This window comes from Aquarana catesbeiana, linkage group LG11, assembly GCF_042186555.1.
Source record: "Aquarana catesbeiana isolate 2022-GZ linkage group LG11, ASM4218655v1, whole genome shotgun sequence".
NCBI lineage: Eukaryota > Metazoa > Chordata > Amphibia > Anura > Ranidae > Aquarana > Aquarana catesbeiana.
In genome coordinates, this window is record NC_133334.1 from 102,804,019 (window position 1) to 102,824,652 (window position 20,634).

Here is a 20,634-nt window from a genome sequence, read left to right on the forward strand (position 1 = left end):
TATATCTATAGGTAAAATAATTTATTTTGGCTGTTTGTGATTATTTTGGTATGCTAAGATAGAAACATATTACACCCCCATACTGCCATGCCATTACCAAATACAATAAGATATAACACAATAATATATATTACCAAATGTAATCACACCATCAATACCGTTAATATCTTTAAAGTGTTTGTAAACCTACTGTAAATGTATTTTATAGTATGTTTGTCCTCATGATTTATTGTTATTAATTTTTTAAGCAATTTATTTTTACAAAGTTTCTAACTTGCAGATTCTGCCAGCAACACCACTTCCTGATGCAGGTGGCAAGGCTACTGCCTTGCAATTAGCAAAAGTGATGTCAGTCTCCTGTGTGAGCTCTTTCTGTTGGCTATTGAGCTTTCTTTCTGATAGACCTGTCAAGCAGCCCAATGGCCAACTGAAGGAGCACATGTGGCAGGCTGGCAACACTGTGGCTAATTACGAGGCTGTGACTTAATATTGTCAGACTGCAACAGAAAGTGCTGTTACTAGCAGGACCTCCAGGTAAGAAACTCTGCAACAAATTCACAAAAAAAATGCTAAAGAAAAGTGTAAGTCGTAAGGCATGATGCCAAAAATACTGAAAAACAGATTTATGGCTTGTATGCACTTTAGGTCCAGTAGGGCAAATATAGTATCTCTTTCATGAGCAATGTGGCCATACACAGCTAGACTGCTTATTCATCTGAAATTCTAGTGGTGTGTTACCCTGTTGGTATCACCCAGGTGGGCAAAACTCAGTTGAGAAATCAAAGGAGCTGAGTTCAACAATGTCGGTTGAATAGTGACTACATTCAATCAGATGCAGTCACTGTTTGGGTATTCAGACAGTTGCAGGTAATGTGGCTGTCTGCATACAAGAGGCGGCAGGGAAGATTTCTCCATCAATGCTGGTTAGTGTGCATGAGGAAATCAAGTGATTTATCTCATTCAGCCTATTGGGCTGAACAAGAGAAATCTAAATGTGTGTGGTTAAGCTAAGAATTCCCCTTTCCTATAGTAAATCAGCCTCACTGTTCTTACCATTCATCACAGTCTTTCTGGATTGTTTCTCCTGGAGCGTACAGAGTTCCTCTGTGTTTACAGTGACATTCACTAACAGCAACACATCCTCTATCGCTATAGTCATCCTGCACAGTGCCTGAAAATAAGATTACAAAGTTAGCAACCCAGAATTTGGACTGATATCCTGGCTATTTTTGATGTGACATAGCCTTAAAGTAGGAAACCAATAACATTCGACTATATTGAATTGAAAGTGGACAGCTTCTTTAAATTATACTAAATGGGTTTCCACTGGTATTTGGATTATTCATAGCCACCATCTTTTATTTCTACCTTGTCTGTGTTTGATCATTAAAGTGTCAGTCCACCAACAGTGATATTCAGCTCTGTGCCTGGCTGCATATCTTCTTTCCTCTATTGCAGGTCTCATAGGCTTTTGCTGAGAGCAGCAGGAGTCAATGGCTCCTGCTGCTGTTAATCAAATCAAAAAAGGAGAGAGTGGAGGGGAGACACATGTGACTGAACATGTGCCCCATAGTAAGCAGCTTGTTATGAGGGCACACACAGAAGAGGAGGAGCGGATTGTGCCAGTGGGGGACCTCAGAAGAGGAAGTGAGCAGCCGCTCTGTGCAATACCATTGCACAGAGCAGATAAATATAAACCTCTGTTTTATTTTGATAAAAATTATTTTGCCTTTACAATCATTTTTAAGCACCTAATGGCTTCCTCTATGTTTAAGTGACTTCTGTGGTGAGAGTTACTGAGTCCCTTGGGCTGCACACCTGCAGCAGCCATTATGAGAGGTTTCCACTATCTTTGATAATTTTTTGAATAGTTCTGTATTATAAAAATGCATAAGGAGGAGCAAGAACACCTCCATGGAAAGCATGAAAAATGTTGACAGGTGGACAGGAACAGAGCCAGGAACTATGGCTGGGAAATCCCAACATCAGAATCCTCAAGAGATATTAAAAAAAGCAGCAGGTGACCTAGCCTAACATACTCCATATATAACTGAGAAATTAGCTTGGACTGGCTCTTTAGGATATACAGTGCCTGCCTCTCACTGGAATATGTTTTACATTGTAGCACATGCATGGAGTGGACATGCATCCCACAAAACACTGCATAGCCATGCAAAGCCACTGCTGGATATGTATTTTATGTACGTATTTTAATGCTATAACTACCTTAAAGAGGAACTGCAGTCTGCTCTCATAATTTGTAAAAAAAGGAAACATCTTTGCCATTCTGAGGCTTCCCTTCAACCACTTTGCATATTATTTTATATATACTGTGATTCTGTACTTGACAAATATGCTGCAGAAATCTCCCTCCACTGAGTCTGGCTGCAACCATTTTACCTGTGGGCAACTGAAGCTGCTGCCTGTTCACTTCCTGGATTTACACAGACACTCAGAGGCACACATCCAGATCTGCAGCTCTTATGGGCCCTCTAATGACTGATCCCCCCTTCCTTCCTGGCAAACTCTCACAAGAGTGAGAGAAAGAGCTGTGCATGATGTCATAAGCCTAGACTTTTTACCAGACAAGAAACAGGAAGTGGGTTGTATAAGGTACTTACTGGCAGAAAAAAAATGTTCTCCTATCCAAAGTTAAAACAACAAGTGCAGAAGATTTAATAGATGGAAAGTTGAAAAAATGACTGAAGGTCTGCTTTAATTAGTATATCATCCCCATGTGACTCACCTTCAGGACAGAAGCAGCCGTCCATATTGTGTTCCTCACACAGGCTGTGTATCTCTAGGCGGGAGCAAGAGTTTTTACAGGGGGAGGCACTCTCTTGATAAATCATATTAGCAGGACATTGCTTAGCTGTAAAATGTAAAAGACAAGGTGTTACTACAGTTATTTTTCGTTAATATACTGTATGTACGATCTTTATTTAATAAATGCAAACACCAATGTGCTGTATTCCAAAGTAACCAATTGTATTTAATTTTTGAGTAATCAAGCTACATTAAATTGATGCAGTTTAAACACTGGTTGGTTTGCTATGGGTCATTGTACTTTGCTGGTGATGTTATCCTATGCCTCACCCATGCAATCCTGCTTAAACCTAGTGCTTGTAGCATGCACTGTTCACCTTATGTAATACAGTTCTGGGCTGTACTCTTTACAATGTTGTGACTAGTTTAACAGGATAGTGCTTGCAGTAACTGCAACAGATGTTGACAAATTAGAAGAAGAAGAGGCACCAGCACTCACTTGTAGATCCAAGATTAACATGGTTTTATTCATGTCACGTCACATAGGTTAAAGGAGAAGTCCAGCCTAAGCTCGTTTGGCAGGGCTTCTCCTATGGGTCACAGAAGTGCAATTTGATTTGCACTCCTGTGACCCATTTTCAGCAAGTCCGCTCTCTGCTGAAGTCAAGGATATCAGTCCAGGCACCGCGACATTGCAACAATAAAGTCTGGATCGGCCAGGTGCCTGGACTGACAGCCGTCTCAGCCTCCCAGCGAGAGTCCATCAAAGTCACACAACCAGCTCTCCACCAATCAGAGAGCTATCATTTGAACGGGCTGCCTAACGCGACAAAAAGTGCATGTTCCTTTTTTTGTAAATGCCCTGGGGTGGATTTACTAAAATGCAAATAGATTGTGCACTTCGCAAGTACAGCTGCATTCGTTTTAACTAGAACCTAGTAAATGTGTTAAAGCTTCGCTTTGTAAAGAACAGCCAATTAGCTGCAAGGAGAATAAAAAACAGCATTCTTGCTTGCACATGATTGGATTATAGAAATCAGCAGAATTTTGACATATTTACTAAGCACCCATGTAAAATGAGTGCAACTGCACTTGCAATATACACAGTCTATTTGCCTTTAGTAAAACCACCCCAGTGCATGTTAAAAAAAAAAAAATCAACAGTCCCTCCATCGTAACCTGCTTCATAAGGTACAGCATATTCCACATACAGGTTTCTCTTTATCTTTCTGGTTTTAAACTCTTGACAGTTAAAATAAACACTTTGGAACAGTTCATTGAGAGAAGATAAAGCCAAACAAAACCTAGCGATTTAGGGCTCTTTCACACGGACGATCCGTATGTCCGTTTTTCATCCTTCCGTTTTCGGATGAAAAACGGACATACATGTATCCCTATGGAATAGCGGATGTCAGCGGATGAACATCCGCTGAAATCCGACCCGCTCCGATCCGAAAAGTGTAACGGAGGAAAACCCTACTTTTCCATCCGTTTTCTGATCGGACTCTACGGTCCGTCATCATCCGATCCCCCATAGGGGAGAGCGGCGCTCTGACAGGTCCGTCGCTGCACAGTGTGCAGCGACGGACCTGTCATCTACCTGCTCAGCGGGGATTGGCGGAGCGATCCCCACTGAGCAAGCGGGTGTTCACAGGGCAGATCATTACTGATCCGCCCCGTGTGAAAGAGCCCTTAAGTGTTTCCCAAAACAGATGCATTCAAAGTATGCCAGGAATGATAACTGTCACAGTTGTTTGTGCTCAACCGAACTGTCCAGTCATCAAATGGCTGATGTCATAAATGATCACATGTTCAACACAATGGCAACTCCAGATCCAACAGAGGCTAAGATGGCAGCTCCCTTGGCTGTATAGGATAGGAGGGTTTAGTTCTGCTTTACATAATCTGACTGTTAAACTGACGTTCAGAAGCAGGGTATTTTGTACCTTATGGAGTGAGTCGTGTTGGATGGTCGGAGTAGATTAGATCAATAACAGGGCTAATATAAATCTTTTACAGGTAAGCCTGCAGAATAATAATAGGTTAAACAAAATATATTATGATTCTGTTTTAATCCCACCTGTGACTGGTTCTTTTTATAAATAATGTCACCAATGATAGCCAAGCCATTCCAAAATATTTAAGAACAATGCAGAATACTATGTGCTTTTATAGTAATCTGATAGAGCTCAGTGAACAATACATGAACTGATTATATCCAGACAGACTTGCCAACAGATAAATCATTATGCAGGCGTCTTATACTATGTCTCTTTTGTTTTTAGCCCCATAAAGATGGATGACCTCATCTGTATAATGATACCTTATGCCCCATTTCAAGGGAAAGAGTATTCTGCTGCTTTCTCTGCCTGAGTCAGTCCATTTAGTACTGTACTTCCCATACAGGCTACTAAAGCTGGTCATAGATGGATCAAATCTTGGCCGGTCCCTGCTGAACTGCCCAAGATTCATTCCATTTATGGGCAGGCTGGTTGTATTGAAGTCGATCCATTGATCGACTTCAGTATAACAAGCCTGTTGGATATTTTTTATTTGATTGCCATGGGTGGCTATAACCACCCACAGTGATCATTGTGTCCTGCCAACAGTTAAGTATTCCTGACATTAGCATTGTGGGAGGGCTGCCCCAATCAACACTGGTGTTGCTCCATGGTGGAAGGAAAGAAAATGGTATAATCAATAGTGTACCTAAGCCCTGCCCCTGCCAGGTGCTACATCAATATTTGTAGACCAGTAGAATTGATTTTTTTCCAGAATGTTGTTTGATTTTGTGTTGGTTAGTGGGGTCAAATCGATGATCTTTTTCTGTTGTCATGGCAAGAACATTCAAAACAGAAGGATGGAATATTAAATTCCTTAACTTAAAAAAAAATAAAAACTATAACTGTATGTGTGGTTTTTGTTTGGGAAATTAAACCCATTTCTTATGTCTGGGATTCTATTTAAATAGAATATCTGGACACAATTTTAAGGGCTAGTGAACAAAATAGTTGACTTAATGATGCAAGATGAAATGCTCTGACAAAGGCGATTTTTCACAATTTCCGTACAAACATTTAAAAAAATTCTACTGGTATATGCATAATGTGAAACAGAAGAATAATGAACATTCTTCATTGGAAGAGAAGATAGTATGTCATTTTGCCTAGGTAAAAAGTATCTAATCCAATAGTTTCTTGGTTTTGTACTTTGTTTTTTTCAATGTGGAAAGCATACTTACGACAGAAACTGTCAGTCCTCCAGTTTCCTGGGTGACCTCCAGCATGGGAACACTGCCTGGAATATTCACTGATAGTGCTACACAGACAGAAGGAATCTTGGGATTGGCTACAGGAGCACATATCCATCATACAGGCATTAATGAAAGCATCCACATTGAGCAGATCTTTGCAGTCAGAAAACGCAGCATTTCCCAGGTGTTCTTCACACACCGAGTGCTATAGGGGAAAAAGAACAATGTTAAAATCATAGGGTTATAGGTATCAGAATTACCTTCAGCAGAGACAGGTTCATAAATGTTGTCACAGTTTTGTTAAATTCATATTAGGCTAAGGCTTTGGAAACATGGGCATGGTTTTGGGTAAATATGGTTGCAGTTGAGTAAATTAGATTAGGAATATTGTGAAAAAAGATGGAGACTAAAGCTGACCATACTCTGGCTGAACAGAAGACACCTAACAGATTACTCTATCCAGGCTAAACAGCAACGCACAGTGGGGTTTATTTACTAAAGGAAAATCCACTTTGCACTGCAAGTGCACTTGGAAGTAAAGTCGCTGTAGATCTGAGGGGGACATGCAAGGAAAATAAAAAAACAGCATTTTAGCTTGCATATGATTGGATGATAAAATCAGCAGAGCTTCCACTCATTTCAGATCTACCCCTTAGATTTAGAGCGACTGCACTTCCAAGTGCACTTGCAGTGTAAAGTGGATTTGCCTTTCATAAATAACCCCCACTGTCTCTTTAAAGTGGCTCTAAACCCTAATTTTTTTTTACCTTAATGCATTCCTTGCATTACGGTAAAAATTGTTTAGGCATCAGTGTCCACCCTCACCCCCTTTTGCTTAACTGAGCCCTCATTCGATCCAGCGAGGTGCATGTCCCCAGCTCTTCTCTCCCCTCACTTCTGGGTCTCACTGGCTTTCCAGTGGTACCAGGAGCCATTGGCTCCCAGTGCTGTCAATCAAAGCCAGTGATGAGGGAGCGGGGGCGGGGACGTCCCACTGTCTGTGTCATTGGACGCAGCAGCAGGGCTCAGGAGCGAGCACGCATGAGTGCCTCCCATGGGGGCACTGGACAGAGAAGAGGGGCCAGGAACGCCGATGGGGGACCCAAGAAGAGAAGGTTCGTGGCCGCTCTTTACAGAGCAGGTAAGTATAGACATGTTTGGTTTTTTGGGGTTTTTTTTTTTTTTTAACTTTACAATTGCTTTAATGTATAGTTCCACATTTGCAGTCATAGCTGAGAAATCCCCATTATATGTTTGTTATGGCACATGGCATACCTTAGGAAAATAATTTTAAAAATATCCTTAACATGTCCAGTTGTTTTCTTGGAGCAGGTCTGTACAGGTCTGCAAGCTATTCTAAACTAAATGAAACTGGGGACATACTGGGGAAGACTGATATAAAGTGTACTAACATACATACACTACCTATGCCTTGAGATCTCTAACCCTTTGTTAGGGCGACAGTGTTAAAATCGAGTGTACAACTGATAATGAAGATCTGTAAGCACAGTACAGACAAGGTTAACTAGGGTAAACATTGCCAGTCTCACCTTAAAAGGGAATTTCACTGAATTTCACCTCTGCTTTTGGAACTTTTTTTGGGGAGCAGGTACCTAGTTTTTAAAATGTAAAAGTAAGGGCTCCCATTTCCGCTGGAATCGCCCAGGCCCCCTTCCCTGTCCACAAACTCCTGGGACATTTCATAGGATCCAGGAGGCTACGGGATCATTCACAGAACCCATGTGCAGTGAAGAGCCAGCTGTGAAGCTGCAAGGAGTTCCAACTGGCTTTCCATAGTCAAGATGGTGGCACTGGAGACCCAAAGACTGGCAAAAAAACAGCCCAGGTAAGGACAGTGCTGGATCCCTGGACAGGTAAGTGTCCTTTTATTAAAAGTCAGCAGCTAAAGTATTTGTAGCTGCTGACTTTTATTTTTTTCAAAAGCAACTGAAGATCCTCTTTAACATGCATATTGGGGAAAGCTAGGTATGATTTTTAGGCACACGAAAAGCAAGTAAAAAGGTAAGCAGCAATTTTTTAACATTTTTCCAAGTTATTCTATGTCAATGGGAAGATGTAACAAATATAAAATAGGTGTTTTCCCAATTTGGCTGCAAAAGTACATACAGTTTAATATTTAGTTAAAGCAGAGTTCCACCCACATTTTAAACTTTTCACCCCAGCCTTCGTGACTACTGCACAATTTATCATTGGGCGCTTTTTTTTTTCCCAGCAATATATGTACCTTATTTCGCCAGCCAGTGTTCCGTTTCCTCCGTACCTCGCCATGGTGAGATATGTCATTTCAGGCCAGTGGCCACACATTGCCTTCTGGGATATGAGTTTCATCAATCCCAGGAGTCAATGTGTATCCTCTGCTTGTAGCATTGTAATATTTGTGTGCCATCCTTTTTTTCTGATATGCGCATGTGCGAGCTCCATATCCCGGAGGAAGCAACGAGTGGGCTTCAGATGCCCACGCTCAAAATGGGAGCACGCTCGCAGGGAAGAGCAAAGTCATTTTTTTAAAAAGAAAAAGACTGCTAAGACATACATTTATTACTCATACCGCTATATACAGTATATATGTATAGGTGCGACCATCACATGGGTGTTTTTAAAAAATATTTAAAAAAACAACTGGAAGTGAAAAACACTGCAGTCACTCCTTACCATGAAAAATACTTTTTATGTCACAATTTAAATACTCACATGTTGGAAACAATGTTCTGTGCTTGGAAATAGAGTCTCATCTACATCAGTGCACTCATTATTTGGATCATCAATATTCTGCAGGTTTCCAAACTGGGCAGAGCTGAGAATTATATCTGAGAAGCAAAAAAACTTAATAGTAATATTCAATATAAAAAAGCTACTGTCTGGGAATTACAAGAGCAGGTCTTGGTTGAGGTAGAATTTATTTCCTGCAGTGCAGACAATTTTGGACATGACACATCAAAAAGCAAAAAGCTAAATTAAGTACCTATTCACTGATAACATGTATTATGGGATTTCTAATTTTTCTTTTAGAGGAAAGAATAGTCCTGTACAGTCCAAAGGGCCAGTGTTGGGCAGAGCAAACTGAGCATTTGTCCATGGCACCCACATTCTTAAGGAACCATAGATTTTTCCTGACCTCCATCTTCCCTAAAAACGAACGGCAGCAGTATCACATCGTCCAGAAATACCCATTCCATTGCATCAAAAATACACTGCTCTAAAACCTCTCTCACTTTACTCTTGCAAAATGTCTGTTTAACTTTTTTGAAAGTTAAAGTAGAACTAAAGGCAAAACTTTTTTTTTTAACATTTGGATAGAGTAACGGAGGGGTATAACCCCTCTCAGTTTTTTTGTTGTTTTTTTTGCCATTGTGTCCTATGGGTTGATTTCCCCTAATTTTCCTGTGGGTGAATCTCCCAAAAAGGGGAACAGACAGGGGTTCTAATTAGTTTTTCTTCAGTTTTCTTGGTATACAAAAATGGCAGCTAACATTGGATCCCTGCAGATACATTTCAGAAATGAAGCTCTTTTTCTGTTCAGATCAATCATCAGAAGGTAAATTACACATTTGATTTATCCCATTCACATAAGTCAGCCTTTTTTAAATCATTTGCCTCTGAGTAAACCCTTAAAATAATTTTCAGGTCTCCAGGAACTCCTGCTAAAAGATATATATACAGCACAGAGTACATTAGCATGATCAATATGTTGTAAATATAACTATAATTAAAAGTAATAAAGAATGTGGTGTACCTGGCATAGCTGACACCCAGAATGGATCATTTTTTTAACCTGTTTTGATAGTGGAAAAAATGCCCTGTACATTGGTGGTCAGAGAAAAAAATGCACCTGACATAGGTGGTCATTGCAGGTTAGAATTCAATTGATATAGATGGTCTGAGAATTGAATGCCCCCAATAATTTGTGGGCAGTGGGAAGACTGTTTTTTTTATTTTTGGTCACTGAGAAGCACGCTCGCTACATTGATAGTCAGTGGGAAGACTACCCCCTACAATAAAGGTCAGTAGATAGAGTTCCCCTGTAGTTGGTGGTCATGAAATGAATGCCCTTTACATTGGGGTTCTTTGGGAATAAAGTTCAGTTGCATTAATGGTCAGTAAAAAAATTTCAACCTTTACAGACAACTAAAAATGTCTTATATTTCAGTAGGTATTTGCCTAAGAAGCAAAATAAGAGGCTCAAATGGTCTCACAATAAGCCAAGAACTATGCAGGCACCAGTGGTCAAGAGATCGATTTTCAGTTGCTCACTGCTCGAGGAAACCCTAGCAACCTTTGGGAAGACCTTAGGGTTCTAGAGACCCTGGTTGGAAAGGCTGACCTTGCATTATTGAATTGCATTAGTATCTACAGTATGTAGTTATTTCCATGGCATTCAAAATGTCATGGTTTCAAAGACTCTCTCTTGTCTACTTACACTAAATATACCAATGCTATAGCAAACTAGTGTATAGTTGTCAGCTGTCTTTTTATATTTTCCTAACAGTGGTAAGATAAAGTGAGGTATTGTAATGAAATGGTAATTCCATCTTACTCACCTCCAGAGAGGAATTCATCATGGATGGGCACACCATTATAATCTCCACACAAGCCACAGGTATGATTTTTATATTTTGGGTCGAGCTCCAGCTAAGTAAGAGAAATGACACAATCATAATTACATTTACAATTTACTACAACCCTTACAGAATGTTTCACATGTCATAAAACTATCACTGCCCTAGATTGGTGCCAAAGAGTTTTGGCGCATTAAACAGAAGTTGATATCATAAAATGTAAGCTGCTGTCAGATTATTTACGATAAACTGTAACTTAAACACTATAGGGGGTCTCTCACCATTACAGCATCTTCTTTATTCCACATCACTGTCAATCCAATTTTTGTGTAGACCTTAAAGTATGCATCATTTTTATGAATGAGGATGCCAGACATATAGAAAGGAGTCCTGGCACTGCAAAACAATATTTAAAAGTATGGTTTTAATATTAGGTAACCTATGCAAACATTCTGTTTAATAAAAAAAGTTAAGGACAGCAGACTTTAGAGCACAACATATTTACACGTTTAGAAGGAAAACTGTAAATTATCAGCTATTTTAATAACATTTGTTTTGGACTGACTTTTTGGGAGGATATGTAGAGTATAAGAGTGAGGAGTGAGCATAGCACTGCATTCATCTTCTGGAATGTCACAGGGTGTGCTATATAAACATTTTGGTATTCACAGATATTCAAAGTTTGGGGAGGTCCTTATGATGATGGGGTACAGTAGAAATGCATTACGGCGATGGAAGGAAAGTACTATTCTTGGAACAAGAATTTTATCAAAACTAATTTAAATATAATATAATAATTAACACTGTTATAGAACACTAAATTGACATGGGACTAACATTACCACATGAATGTTCTGATGCATGACTATTTCTGTATTGTTGAAAAAAAATCATCAACATATTATGTCCCTAGTGAAGACTATTCACTCCTTTTTTGTGTGACCCATGTCTAACAATAAAATAAATTCATACTCATCACTGACACGACTGTTGTCGCTGATAGAACACACACTTGCTATAAACAAATTAGCTCATTAGTCCCCATTATAAGTAATACCTATTTATTATACTAGGGCAATATATCAAAAGCATTTAGATGATTAAAATAGAGCTGTAAATGATATTAGAAGCAAAGCACTATACTGTTTTCTAAAAATGTAAAATCATAATACATCTAATATATTTTAGTAGAAAAACACAATATGGGATTTCAGAGTGACCCTGGGAAACAACAATCAAGACGATAAATGAAAGAAGTTAGTCATATCACGCAACATCTCAGGTTGCCTCAGATAACAATACATTTAAAACCGATTATAAACTGTTCAGCCAATAATTAATGCAGTTTCATTTAAACGACCCTTTCGGGAAAACTGGAGATTTCGAAATGTAATCACCCAAAACATTTAGTAACGCAGATCAGGATTACATAACGTTCTGTTGTACCTATGGTTGTTTTGTCAATTGGCAAATGTGTATGGAATCAAGAAACATAATCTAGACAGTGCTCAATTAATCTTCAAAAATCCAATATGGGGAATATTTAGACAGACCTAATAATAAATGTCCCTGAGTTCAGTAACAGGCATCATTCCCTAGCACTGAAGTGGGCTTTTTGGCTGGACAACTACATAGCAAAAGTTTTATTGTAATTTTTCTGATCTTTTTACTTTTTAAAATATCTAAAAATCTCCAAATTACTACAGTTCTGAAAATAGAATATAAATTAAAGAAGGTCAGGAAAGATTGTTGAACAAAATACTGTCTAGGTCATACAAACCACTTTGTCACCTCTCAAGGTGACTTAGTTGGTTATTGTAAAAACCTGAAGTAGAGTTTGTAATAGCAATGTTCCTTTCAAAGAAGCATTTTTGATAAACTACTCATAAATCTACATAGTACTTGTCTATCAGTCTATCAACTGCCTATGTACTAAAGAAAACAGTTCTATATTTTGCATATGCCTGTACACTGCAAATGGGCTGCCTTGGTGGAGAAAATATGAGTGCTGGGACAAAGATAGAATTCCTCTTTGAGACAATTGTCACCAGAACAAATGCCACTGTTGGAAGATTTCAGCTCTAGTCCTCTTGTGTGGTGGCAATTCAAAATGTTGGATTTTCCCCCATTTTCAGTCCTGTTGGCTATAGTTACTAGGATAAATAGAGAGTTTATCTCACCAATGGGGACACAGCCTGCAGTAAAAAATATAAAAGAGGTCTTAAACCTTTCCTACTCTATCCAAAATTGAAAAATTGTGCTAATATGTAAACTGTCCATTACTTCTTATATAAAAAGCTAGTTCCCTGGCTGTCATGCTAATTTAATATCTTCATTATTTTCCTAATCACTGACCAGGAACAAGCCTGCAGATAATGCCTGGTACACACTATGAGTTTTTATTTTCATTCAGCCCAACTGAGGAGCTCAGGAGGAGGTCGCTCAACTAAGGATGCGATTTTAGTGCAGCGATCTCCCCACTGAGCTATTGTGTTCTGACAGGGGGACTGCAAAGATCCCGCCCACCCCACACCACCAGAACACACTGGTCATCACTGATCAGATTACGTTTGGCAAATGTTTTTCTGGCATGCCTATTCTACAGAAGCTGGACGTTTGGCAGGCTTCTGTTGGACAGGCTGCTGTACACATGGGCTGAATGTCGGCCAGTTTCTGTTGAACTGGATGATATTGGGCCCATGTGTGCCAGGCATTGAAAGATCTAACCTCACTGTGACTTTAATAACTGCATGCTATTTCTGTATCAGTGACTCAGAAACTATGAAAACCAGACAACCATACAGACAACTAGCATTTACATAAGTAGGTCAGGAAAGGCAGCTTACATTTTTACAGTACGTGTCCCTTTAAACCACTAGAATTACTGAAGATGTACAGATTTTTTTAAGGCTGGACTTGAAATGTTTTCAGTGTATATAATTGTGTAAAATGGTATAAATTTCAAATAATTTGGGAGCCAAAATTGTACAGTTTAGGAATGTTACATGTGCATCACAGGAGACATGATAAATATGGTTTACAAAGCAAAAATTGAATAGAATAACCAGAAAAAAAATCATATTAACATACTATTTACAGTTTTTCTATAGTGACTTACATGGCTCCATCTACCACTGCTAAGTTTGTGTTCAGTTGAATGACAACATCTTTGACAGTGATAGTGATCTTGTCTATGAGTGGGTGATCACTGTCAGTTGACCGGTGGATATGGATGGAGAATTCCTTGTAAGAGTCCCGGCAATCAGAAGCCAAGTTGTAGGTGCACTTGCCAGGAAACTGGTAATAGTCCCCATCGAATGTCTTAAAGTGATTGTTCCCCCATGTACTGCAGACGTCATGACCATGATTACGTTTTCGACCTGGGAACAAATTCAGTCATTAGTTGAGATCATTTAAATGGTTCACAGTATGCAATAAATTGATACCTGTTCCATGACATGAATAATTTAAACTACCTATAAAAACACTATTAACATTGACATTTCTCTTCTAATTCAGAATTAAATAAATGTAGTCATAAGGCCTAAAGGAAAATACAGGTTGATTTACTAACATTTGTGTGTGAGTGAAATTAGTGAAATGAATGAGTTCATCTTAAATATCAATCAAAGGGGTGTTCTTTTTTTAATTATTTCCCTGCAGGCAATGGCATATTTGTGTTCACTTCACTGCACTTCACTGCTGCTCAGACTTTAGTAAATCAGGGCAATATTCCATATATTTTTATTCAAAATGTAATCAAAAAGTGCTATAAGATTTAAGTATAAATAAGGTTAGCTAAAATGGTTAAAGCACTGGCATAGGTTTCTGTCCATTTACTTGAGTGATGTTTTACTCTTAAGATGTCGTAGTCTGCTAAAACCTATCAGATACCCATACATGTAGGCCAGTTGTCAAGCCTTAGGACAGAACTAGCCGCAAGACATTTTAGGGGGTATAAGCATCAGCAATATATGGCTTTTTATATATGGACATTATTGCAGCTTCAAATACATGGGATGGGTTATGAATACCCAATTTTCTATTGTCTATTCTGTAATAAGCCTGCTTTACATCCCTTTGCCTGTGGAAAACATGTTTAATACTCACTGATCAGTGAATGTGCATATTGTATTTCAATTAAAAAAATATGTTTTAAAGGCTTGAAATTCCTTGGCATGACTAAATGTCGCCTTTGGTACAGTGGAGACAATGAAATGACATAAGAGAAAGAAATAAAAGCTGTAGGCTATAGGAAACACATTTACCTGGTATCACATCAATTGTACTTGAAAGAGCCACAACCATCCACAGTACCCCCAGGCTAGCAGAATGGTATCCCATTGTAATGCCCCTGGGTGAATGAATGGTGAGAAGCATGGGAAACATTCACAACTTTATAGGATTTTGTAGTGTATATATGACATCACATCAAAGGGGAGGAAAATGTTTAATCTTTACAAACAAGCATTCCTTTTCTCTTTCTCTTTTTTTATTTCTCATATTAAGATATTTGGGAGGGATCTAGCGATGGCATTCATTTCCTTAACCAGGACATTGCTGGACATTCTTTTTTTTTTTATATTCAGACTAGTGAGTGAGTTTGCCTAAGACAGTATGAACTGTGTAAATAAACTGAGGTGTGATAATTACTTAATTAGCCAGGCTAACATGTTACCTTGTTTGTATATAGCTGACAGATAATACCACAAATTATGGCAGACAAAATGCTACATTCATTATTTAATGTGAACCTGGCATGCTTTCAAAAACTTTGTATACCTTCTACACCTACTATAACAGGATGGGAAGGCAAGACCTAATGCAATATAATAATAATATCATTTGATTGAAGTAACTTATAGCAACCAGTAAAATACAGCTAAAAAATATAGGTATAATACGAATGAACAACTAAATACTCATTAATAGGAACACATCTATGGCTGAAGCACAGCATGTGACTGCTATGATGTCCAGTATTTTGATCTACATTATTGACGGTGAAACCACAACTTTTTCCGCATCCAATTTGCATGATAGGAGATTGTGACCATCTCTCTATGGAACTTTGAAGATGCGGTGTGCCTGGCTGTGCTGGGTGGGGGATCCCTATTAACTTGCAGCTCCTTCGGGGGGTGCGCTACAAGTAGATGATTGTTTCACTGCCCTTCTGTACCCTGAATAGTGATCCTGCCACTGGCTAGCTCATACCAGAAACACACTTGCTAGTGTAACATAAGTCTTACTGGATTCACAAGTCAGTGACCCAGAATATATGCATGTGGCAAACGAAAGCCAGAGAAAATACAAATTTTTAATCTCCAGTTTGTCTTGGGTCAATGGCCTAAGTTATTGAAGCCAAAGCATCAGCATGACAGTCAGGTAATTAGCATTTTGAACAAAGTGGTTAGCAATGGCAGCCTACATATCATTCTTATGATATATTTTATTTAAGGGTGTTTGTGATATGATGGAACCATGGGTGAATCTCAGCTGCCACAGAGATGTCAGATTTAATGTTGGCTTGTAATATGCTGGTGATATTTGGTTATCAGCCCTGTGGCACTGTCTGATTTAAATTGATTTGTTTTAATATGCAAACAGTATTAGTAAAGCATTGTTCTTAGTGCACCTTAAGCAAATTCAATAGTATGCAAGTCATAACTGTTTATTCTTTACATAGGCAGCCACAGATAAATAAATTTACAATTCGTCTAATCAAAATCTATTCTTTGTTCAGTGAAAGCTTGAAATTAATTAAGATTCATCATTCCCTATTATCATATGTTTATTGATCTTCTACGCCCAGTCGGGAAAATGATGTGGCTCATTGTCGTGAGAATGATGACTTCTAACTATGTAAATATAATTTTCTTAAATTATACGGATCTATACCGAGAGCAACTACGCCCAATTTATATTTTTATTTCCGATGCTCAGTGCTCTATGTTGTTAGCTTTATGTTACTTTTGAATTCCAAGGATTTGAAATCAGATGTAATTTCCACTAGTGACAGCATATGGAGGGAACCAGGGAACGTCGGTGGTCACTATATGCAGAAGTACCTAGGAGTTATTACAGTGCAGCAGTCACCAGGATGCCCCATCGCCCATCCGCAGCAACATCCCATTTACAGAGAAGTAGGCAGACCATGGCCATTATGGTTTTCTGAAATATTTCTCAGACCAGTGCCAGACAGAAACTATCTGTATTAGATTTTTTTCAATTAGGTTACGACCTGGTAAAACAAACAACGTTTTTTTTCAGAAACTTCTGTTTGCTAAACTCTTGTATATCATTTACTTAGATTTTTTTTTAAAACCTTTGAAGGGTATTCTTGTATACTAGGTAGAGTCAGTTTTAATGCCAATTGACCTATCTATCCAACCTCCTAAGGGCTCAGCTCTGCAGACCCAAATTGTACAATTCTTTGTGATAACTTGGCTTAAAGAAATTTACTTTCATCTCTAATTGTATCCCTATTATTTTACTGACGGCGTATACCCAAAATGTTATGTGATAAATTGTGTAAATGTGTGAATGCAGAAACTTGCAGAATGCAGAATCTAAATACAAATTCAAACAATATATAAAAAAATAAGTGCGCAATCACAGGCAATGAATAATAACAAGAACTGCAAAGAAAAAAGTGAAAAAGATGTTCCACATAAACAATCAAAAAGTGTCCTCTAAAAAATAAATTATAACTCCAAAAAACAAGTGTCCATAGGTGCCTTGGTATGGAATCTTGAAAATTCATGCTATTATATGGTGTATGACAAACAAGGCCTCTTACCAGAGAAGATGGATCCCAGATTATAGGGATCGAAAGCGCTTGATTTGATTATGATCCACTGCAGTATTCCTCTCCTTCAGCTCCATTAGGAGAACAGGTAATGTTCTGGTGTTTCTTTCGTTTCAAACGCCGACATTCCTTAATAAGGTAAAGATATATATGCTGCAGCCATAGCATTTATACTCCCTTTATTCTTTATTTCTGTTTAAAACGTGATTTGAGGGACTAGATTTGGTTGCCTCTTCCAGCCCTCTATTGATTGTTTAAACAACCATTACACCAGTCATCCTATCATTATAGGTGATGTGTATATATATATATATATATATATATATATATATATATATATATATATATATGTAGTCCTGCTTGCTAGTCTAGATAAATTCCATTACTATGGAACTTTTTCTCCCTTTCCTTTTCCTTCTTTATGCTTTTTATAAGAAATTTACTTTTTTCTGTAGGACTGATATTCCAGTCTCATGTTGGATTTCGTGAGTCGGCTGCTGAGACCTACCTTGGGGATCCTTGTGAGGGATTATCTGAGCCTAGAGGATTTGCCATCCATTTTGGTCATTCTTTGTACTTTGGATATGTGTCTCTCTACCCATTCAGCTCCATCTCAACAACTTTTTTATAAACATTCGATTTCCTGAATGTAGTACTGGTATGTGAATGTTTTTTTCGGCTGTTATGTCTCCATATTTAACACAATGTTTGCCCTGTTGTATTCTCGAACTCTAGACTTTGTTTTCTCTATTCCAGAGTATCTCCAACTATTATCTCCTCCGTGACCCTGAAGAAGGGACTTACTCAGAATTTCCCAAAAACACGTCAGCTATAGGGGAAGTGTTTTTTCTCATACTATATGGATATCATGTACTATTTTATGTACGGTGCTGTTTCACACCGCCACATTGTTTTATGAAATAATACATTTTTCTACGTTTCTATAATATTGTGTCCTCAAAAGTTCACCCTCAAAGTCCCACAGTACCGGGTTACTTGTTTTCTCTAAATACAGGTAATGTTGGTTCATAAAAATACTTCCAATATATCCCCAAAGTACTCCAAACTCCAGCAGTAGCCCTGCAGAGTGCTCACCAGCACAAGGAGATATCAAGGAGGGAGAGACTCCGAAGTGCAGAACATTTTAAGAACATTTATTGAGCAGTTCCATTGCACTTTACAAACTAAATGAAAGACTTCAGCAAAAAACAGCCGCAGACCTTGTCCTGCAGGCTAGAGCGTGGTGACGTCATAGATAGTAGTTCCACCCGACGCGTTTCTCTGTAAGAAGCATCGGCTGGAGACTATACCTTATGTACCTTATAACTGAAGTGAACACATCTTCACCTTATTTACTAAGTTCATTGAACATTCATTTTTGTTAAAAGAATAGTAACTCTAATAGGTAAACAGTTTTCATTCTTTTAGTAAATCAATCCTATCATGTCAATTTGGATCCCAGTTGAATTGTTTATTTAGAGAGCGTATGGAGATGTAATATGGGGAGAGAGGGAGACTATGAATACTAGATGTATTGCCATGCCCTAAACATGTGGGGTTCTGGTTCCCCCAACCCCTGGGTTTATGTCTTGGTATGCAATAGGTATAGAAATTGTGTTTGTTTTATGATACTGTGTAATAGCAATAAAAAAACAAAATACACCAACTAAAGATTACCATGTCCCTTCCTATTCTACATTATCTTACACTAGCTTACATTATACAAATAAATATTTGAGATGGGAAAGTTGGTCACATTATAGCACATAGTATATAGGCAAATGTCATGCCCCTGAATTGCTTTCAGTAACAGGGACCATAAATATTATTGCGCAAAAAATAATGGATTTACCCAATTTTTTATCACTACTTTTCCTTTATTTTGGCTTTTCAAAATAACAAATAAATTGTAAAAGTTATATACATTTTTTAAAGCAGCTAAACACTTTTCATAATTAAATAATTCTTTTTTATCCTTACATCAGGAAAAAAAGAGGGGCAACTGAAAAAGAAAATGGGACAGAGGGATTTGGTCCAAAAGAGGGACAGTCTCTCCAAATGAGGGAAAGTTGAGGGGTATGGAAAACATATTTTGTTCCTAATAAATGATTTTTACCGAACTGACATCTACACTATACCAATAAATCAATGCATTTTTACATAACTTCTTATTTTTGTTGTCAATATGGATTGTTGAATGTCAACTTATATTGCTAATGATGCTCCAGAGAATGTTGGTATTGTTGTAATTTTACTAGGACGGTTACCGTTTGTAAATTGTATACTTTTACAACTGTCAAAATCTAAAGTAAAAACAAATTCAGTTTCTTTTTTTTTTTGTTTTCCACATAAAAGTTTTATTGACAGAGAGCACAATTACATGTACAAACAGTTAAACAGTTTCTGAAAGTTGCATCCATGATATTATTATACGTTAGTAATACAGAAAATGCTCTGAGGAAGCCTGTGACCGGGTGAAACGCGTAAGCATCATGCCACCGTGTCTGTGGTGACAGGGACCTCTGGTTGTACACATACACCTTGAACCCTCTCCACTTATTCTTATATTGCGTTACTGCCAGCAGCCGCATAGCCTGAAGCATTTCTGAAAGGACCCTCCCCATCCACTGATCACCCTCTGAACCTGGATACTGCTCTCCACAGTATGCTCCGTTTAGCCCCTGAACACTGCTTGGTCTAAGGACGTGAACTCTGTCGCTCACCGTAGGCTGTGAGGCTGAACCAAACAACACGGACGCAAGTGCAGTGTCTTTCGGTGAGCGAGGTGACCGCGAACGGACGGGAGTCTGTAGCAGGTGAGAGAATCAACTATCCTGGGACTTTCTATGGGTGAGCTTCAAATATATCCCACCATTTGGGGAATGAATACATTGTAATCAGTGACATTTAAACTACACTGGGGATATTTGGAAGTTCAGATAAATAATTGCTGTTTGGCTGTAAACTTCGGCACCGCATTGCAAACAATCCCAGCCGGGAATCACACTCGTAAGTGGACTGTTGATCCATCTCCTCAATTTAACTCATGCAGGCAATTGTTTCTATTATATACCCATTTGATGCTGTAATTATGTCCGCTTCAGTTGGAGCCTTTTTGGACTATTGAAAATACATCGGACCCTGGTCTAAGATCTTTGTCTGCATGTGTATGGTTGATGATAGTGTGAGATGTGTATACTAGGTATGGTGGCCACCCAAGTCCCTTAAGA

General features: G+C 38.4%; 1 protein-coding gene across 2 annotated transcripts in view; it reads right to left on the reverse strand.

The window, feature by feature from the left end:
* LOC141112206 (uncharacterized) overlaps window positions 1-15,011 on the reverse strand; it is a 122,666-nt gene extending 107,655 nt beyond the window's left edge. For both annotated transcript variants that reach the window (XM_073604800.1, XM_073604799.1), the window contains exons 1-8: window positions 14,865-15,011; window positions 13,715-13,976; window positions 10,878-10,992; window positions 10,579-10,669; window positions 8,732-8,847; window positions 6,008-6,224; window positions 2,747-2,872; window positions 1,054-1,171 (exon numbers count right to left, since the gene is read on the reverse strand). In XM_073604800.1, the coding sequence (XP_073460901.1) occupies window positions 1,054-1,171; window positions 2,747-2,872; window positions 6,008-6,224; window positions 8,732-8,847; window positions 10,579-10,669; window positions 10,878-10,992; window positions 13,715-13,976; window positions 14,865-14,985 (1,166 nt within the window). In that variant the 5' untranslated portion in view covers window positions 14,986-15,011. The remainder of the gene's footprint in view (window positions 1-1,053; window positions 1,172-2,746; window positions 2,873-6,007; window positions 6,225-8,731; window positions 8,848-10,578; window positions 10,670-10,877; window positions 10,993-13,714; window positions 13,977-14,864) is intronic.
* Between the last annotated feature and the right edge of the window lie 5,623 nt (window positions 15,012-20,634).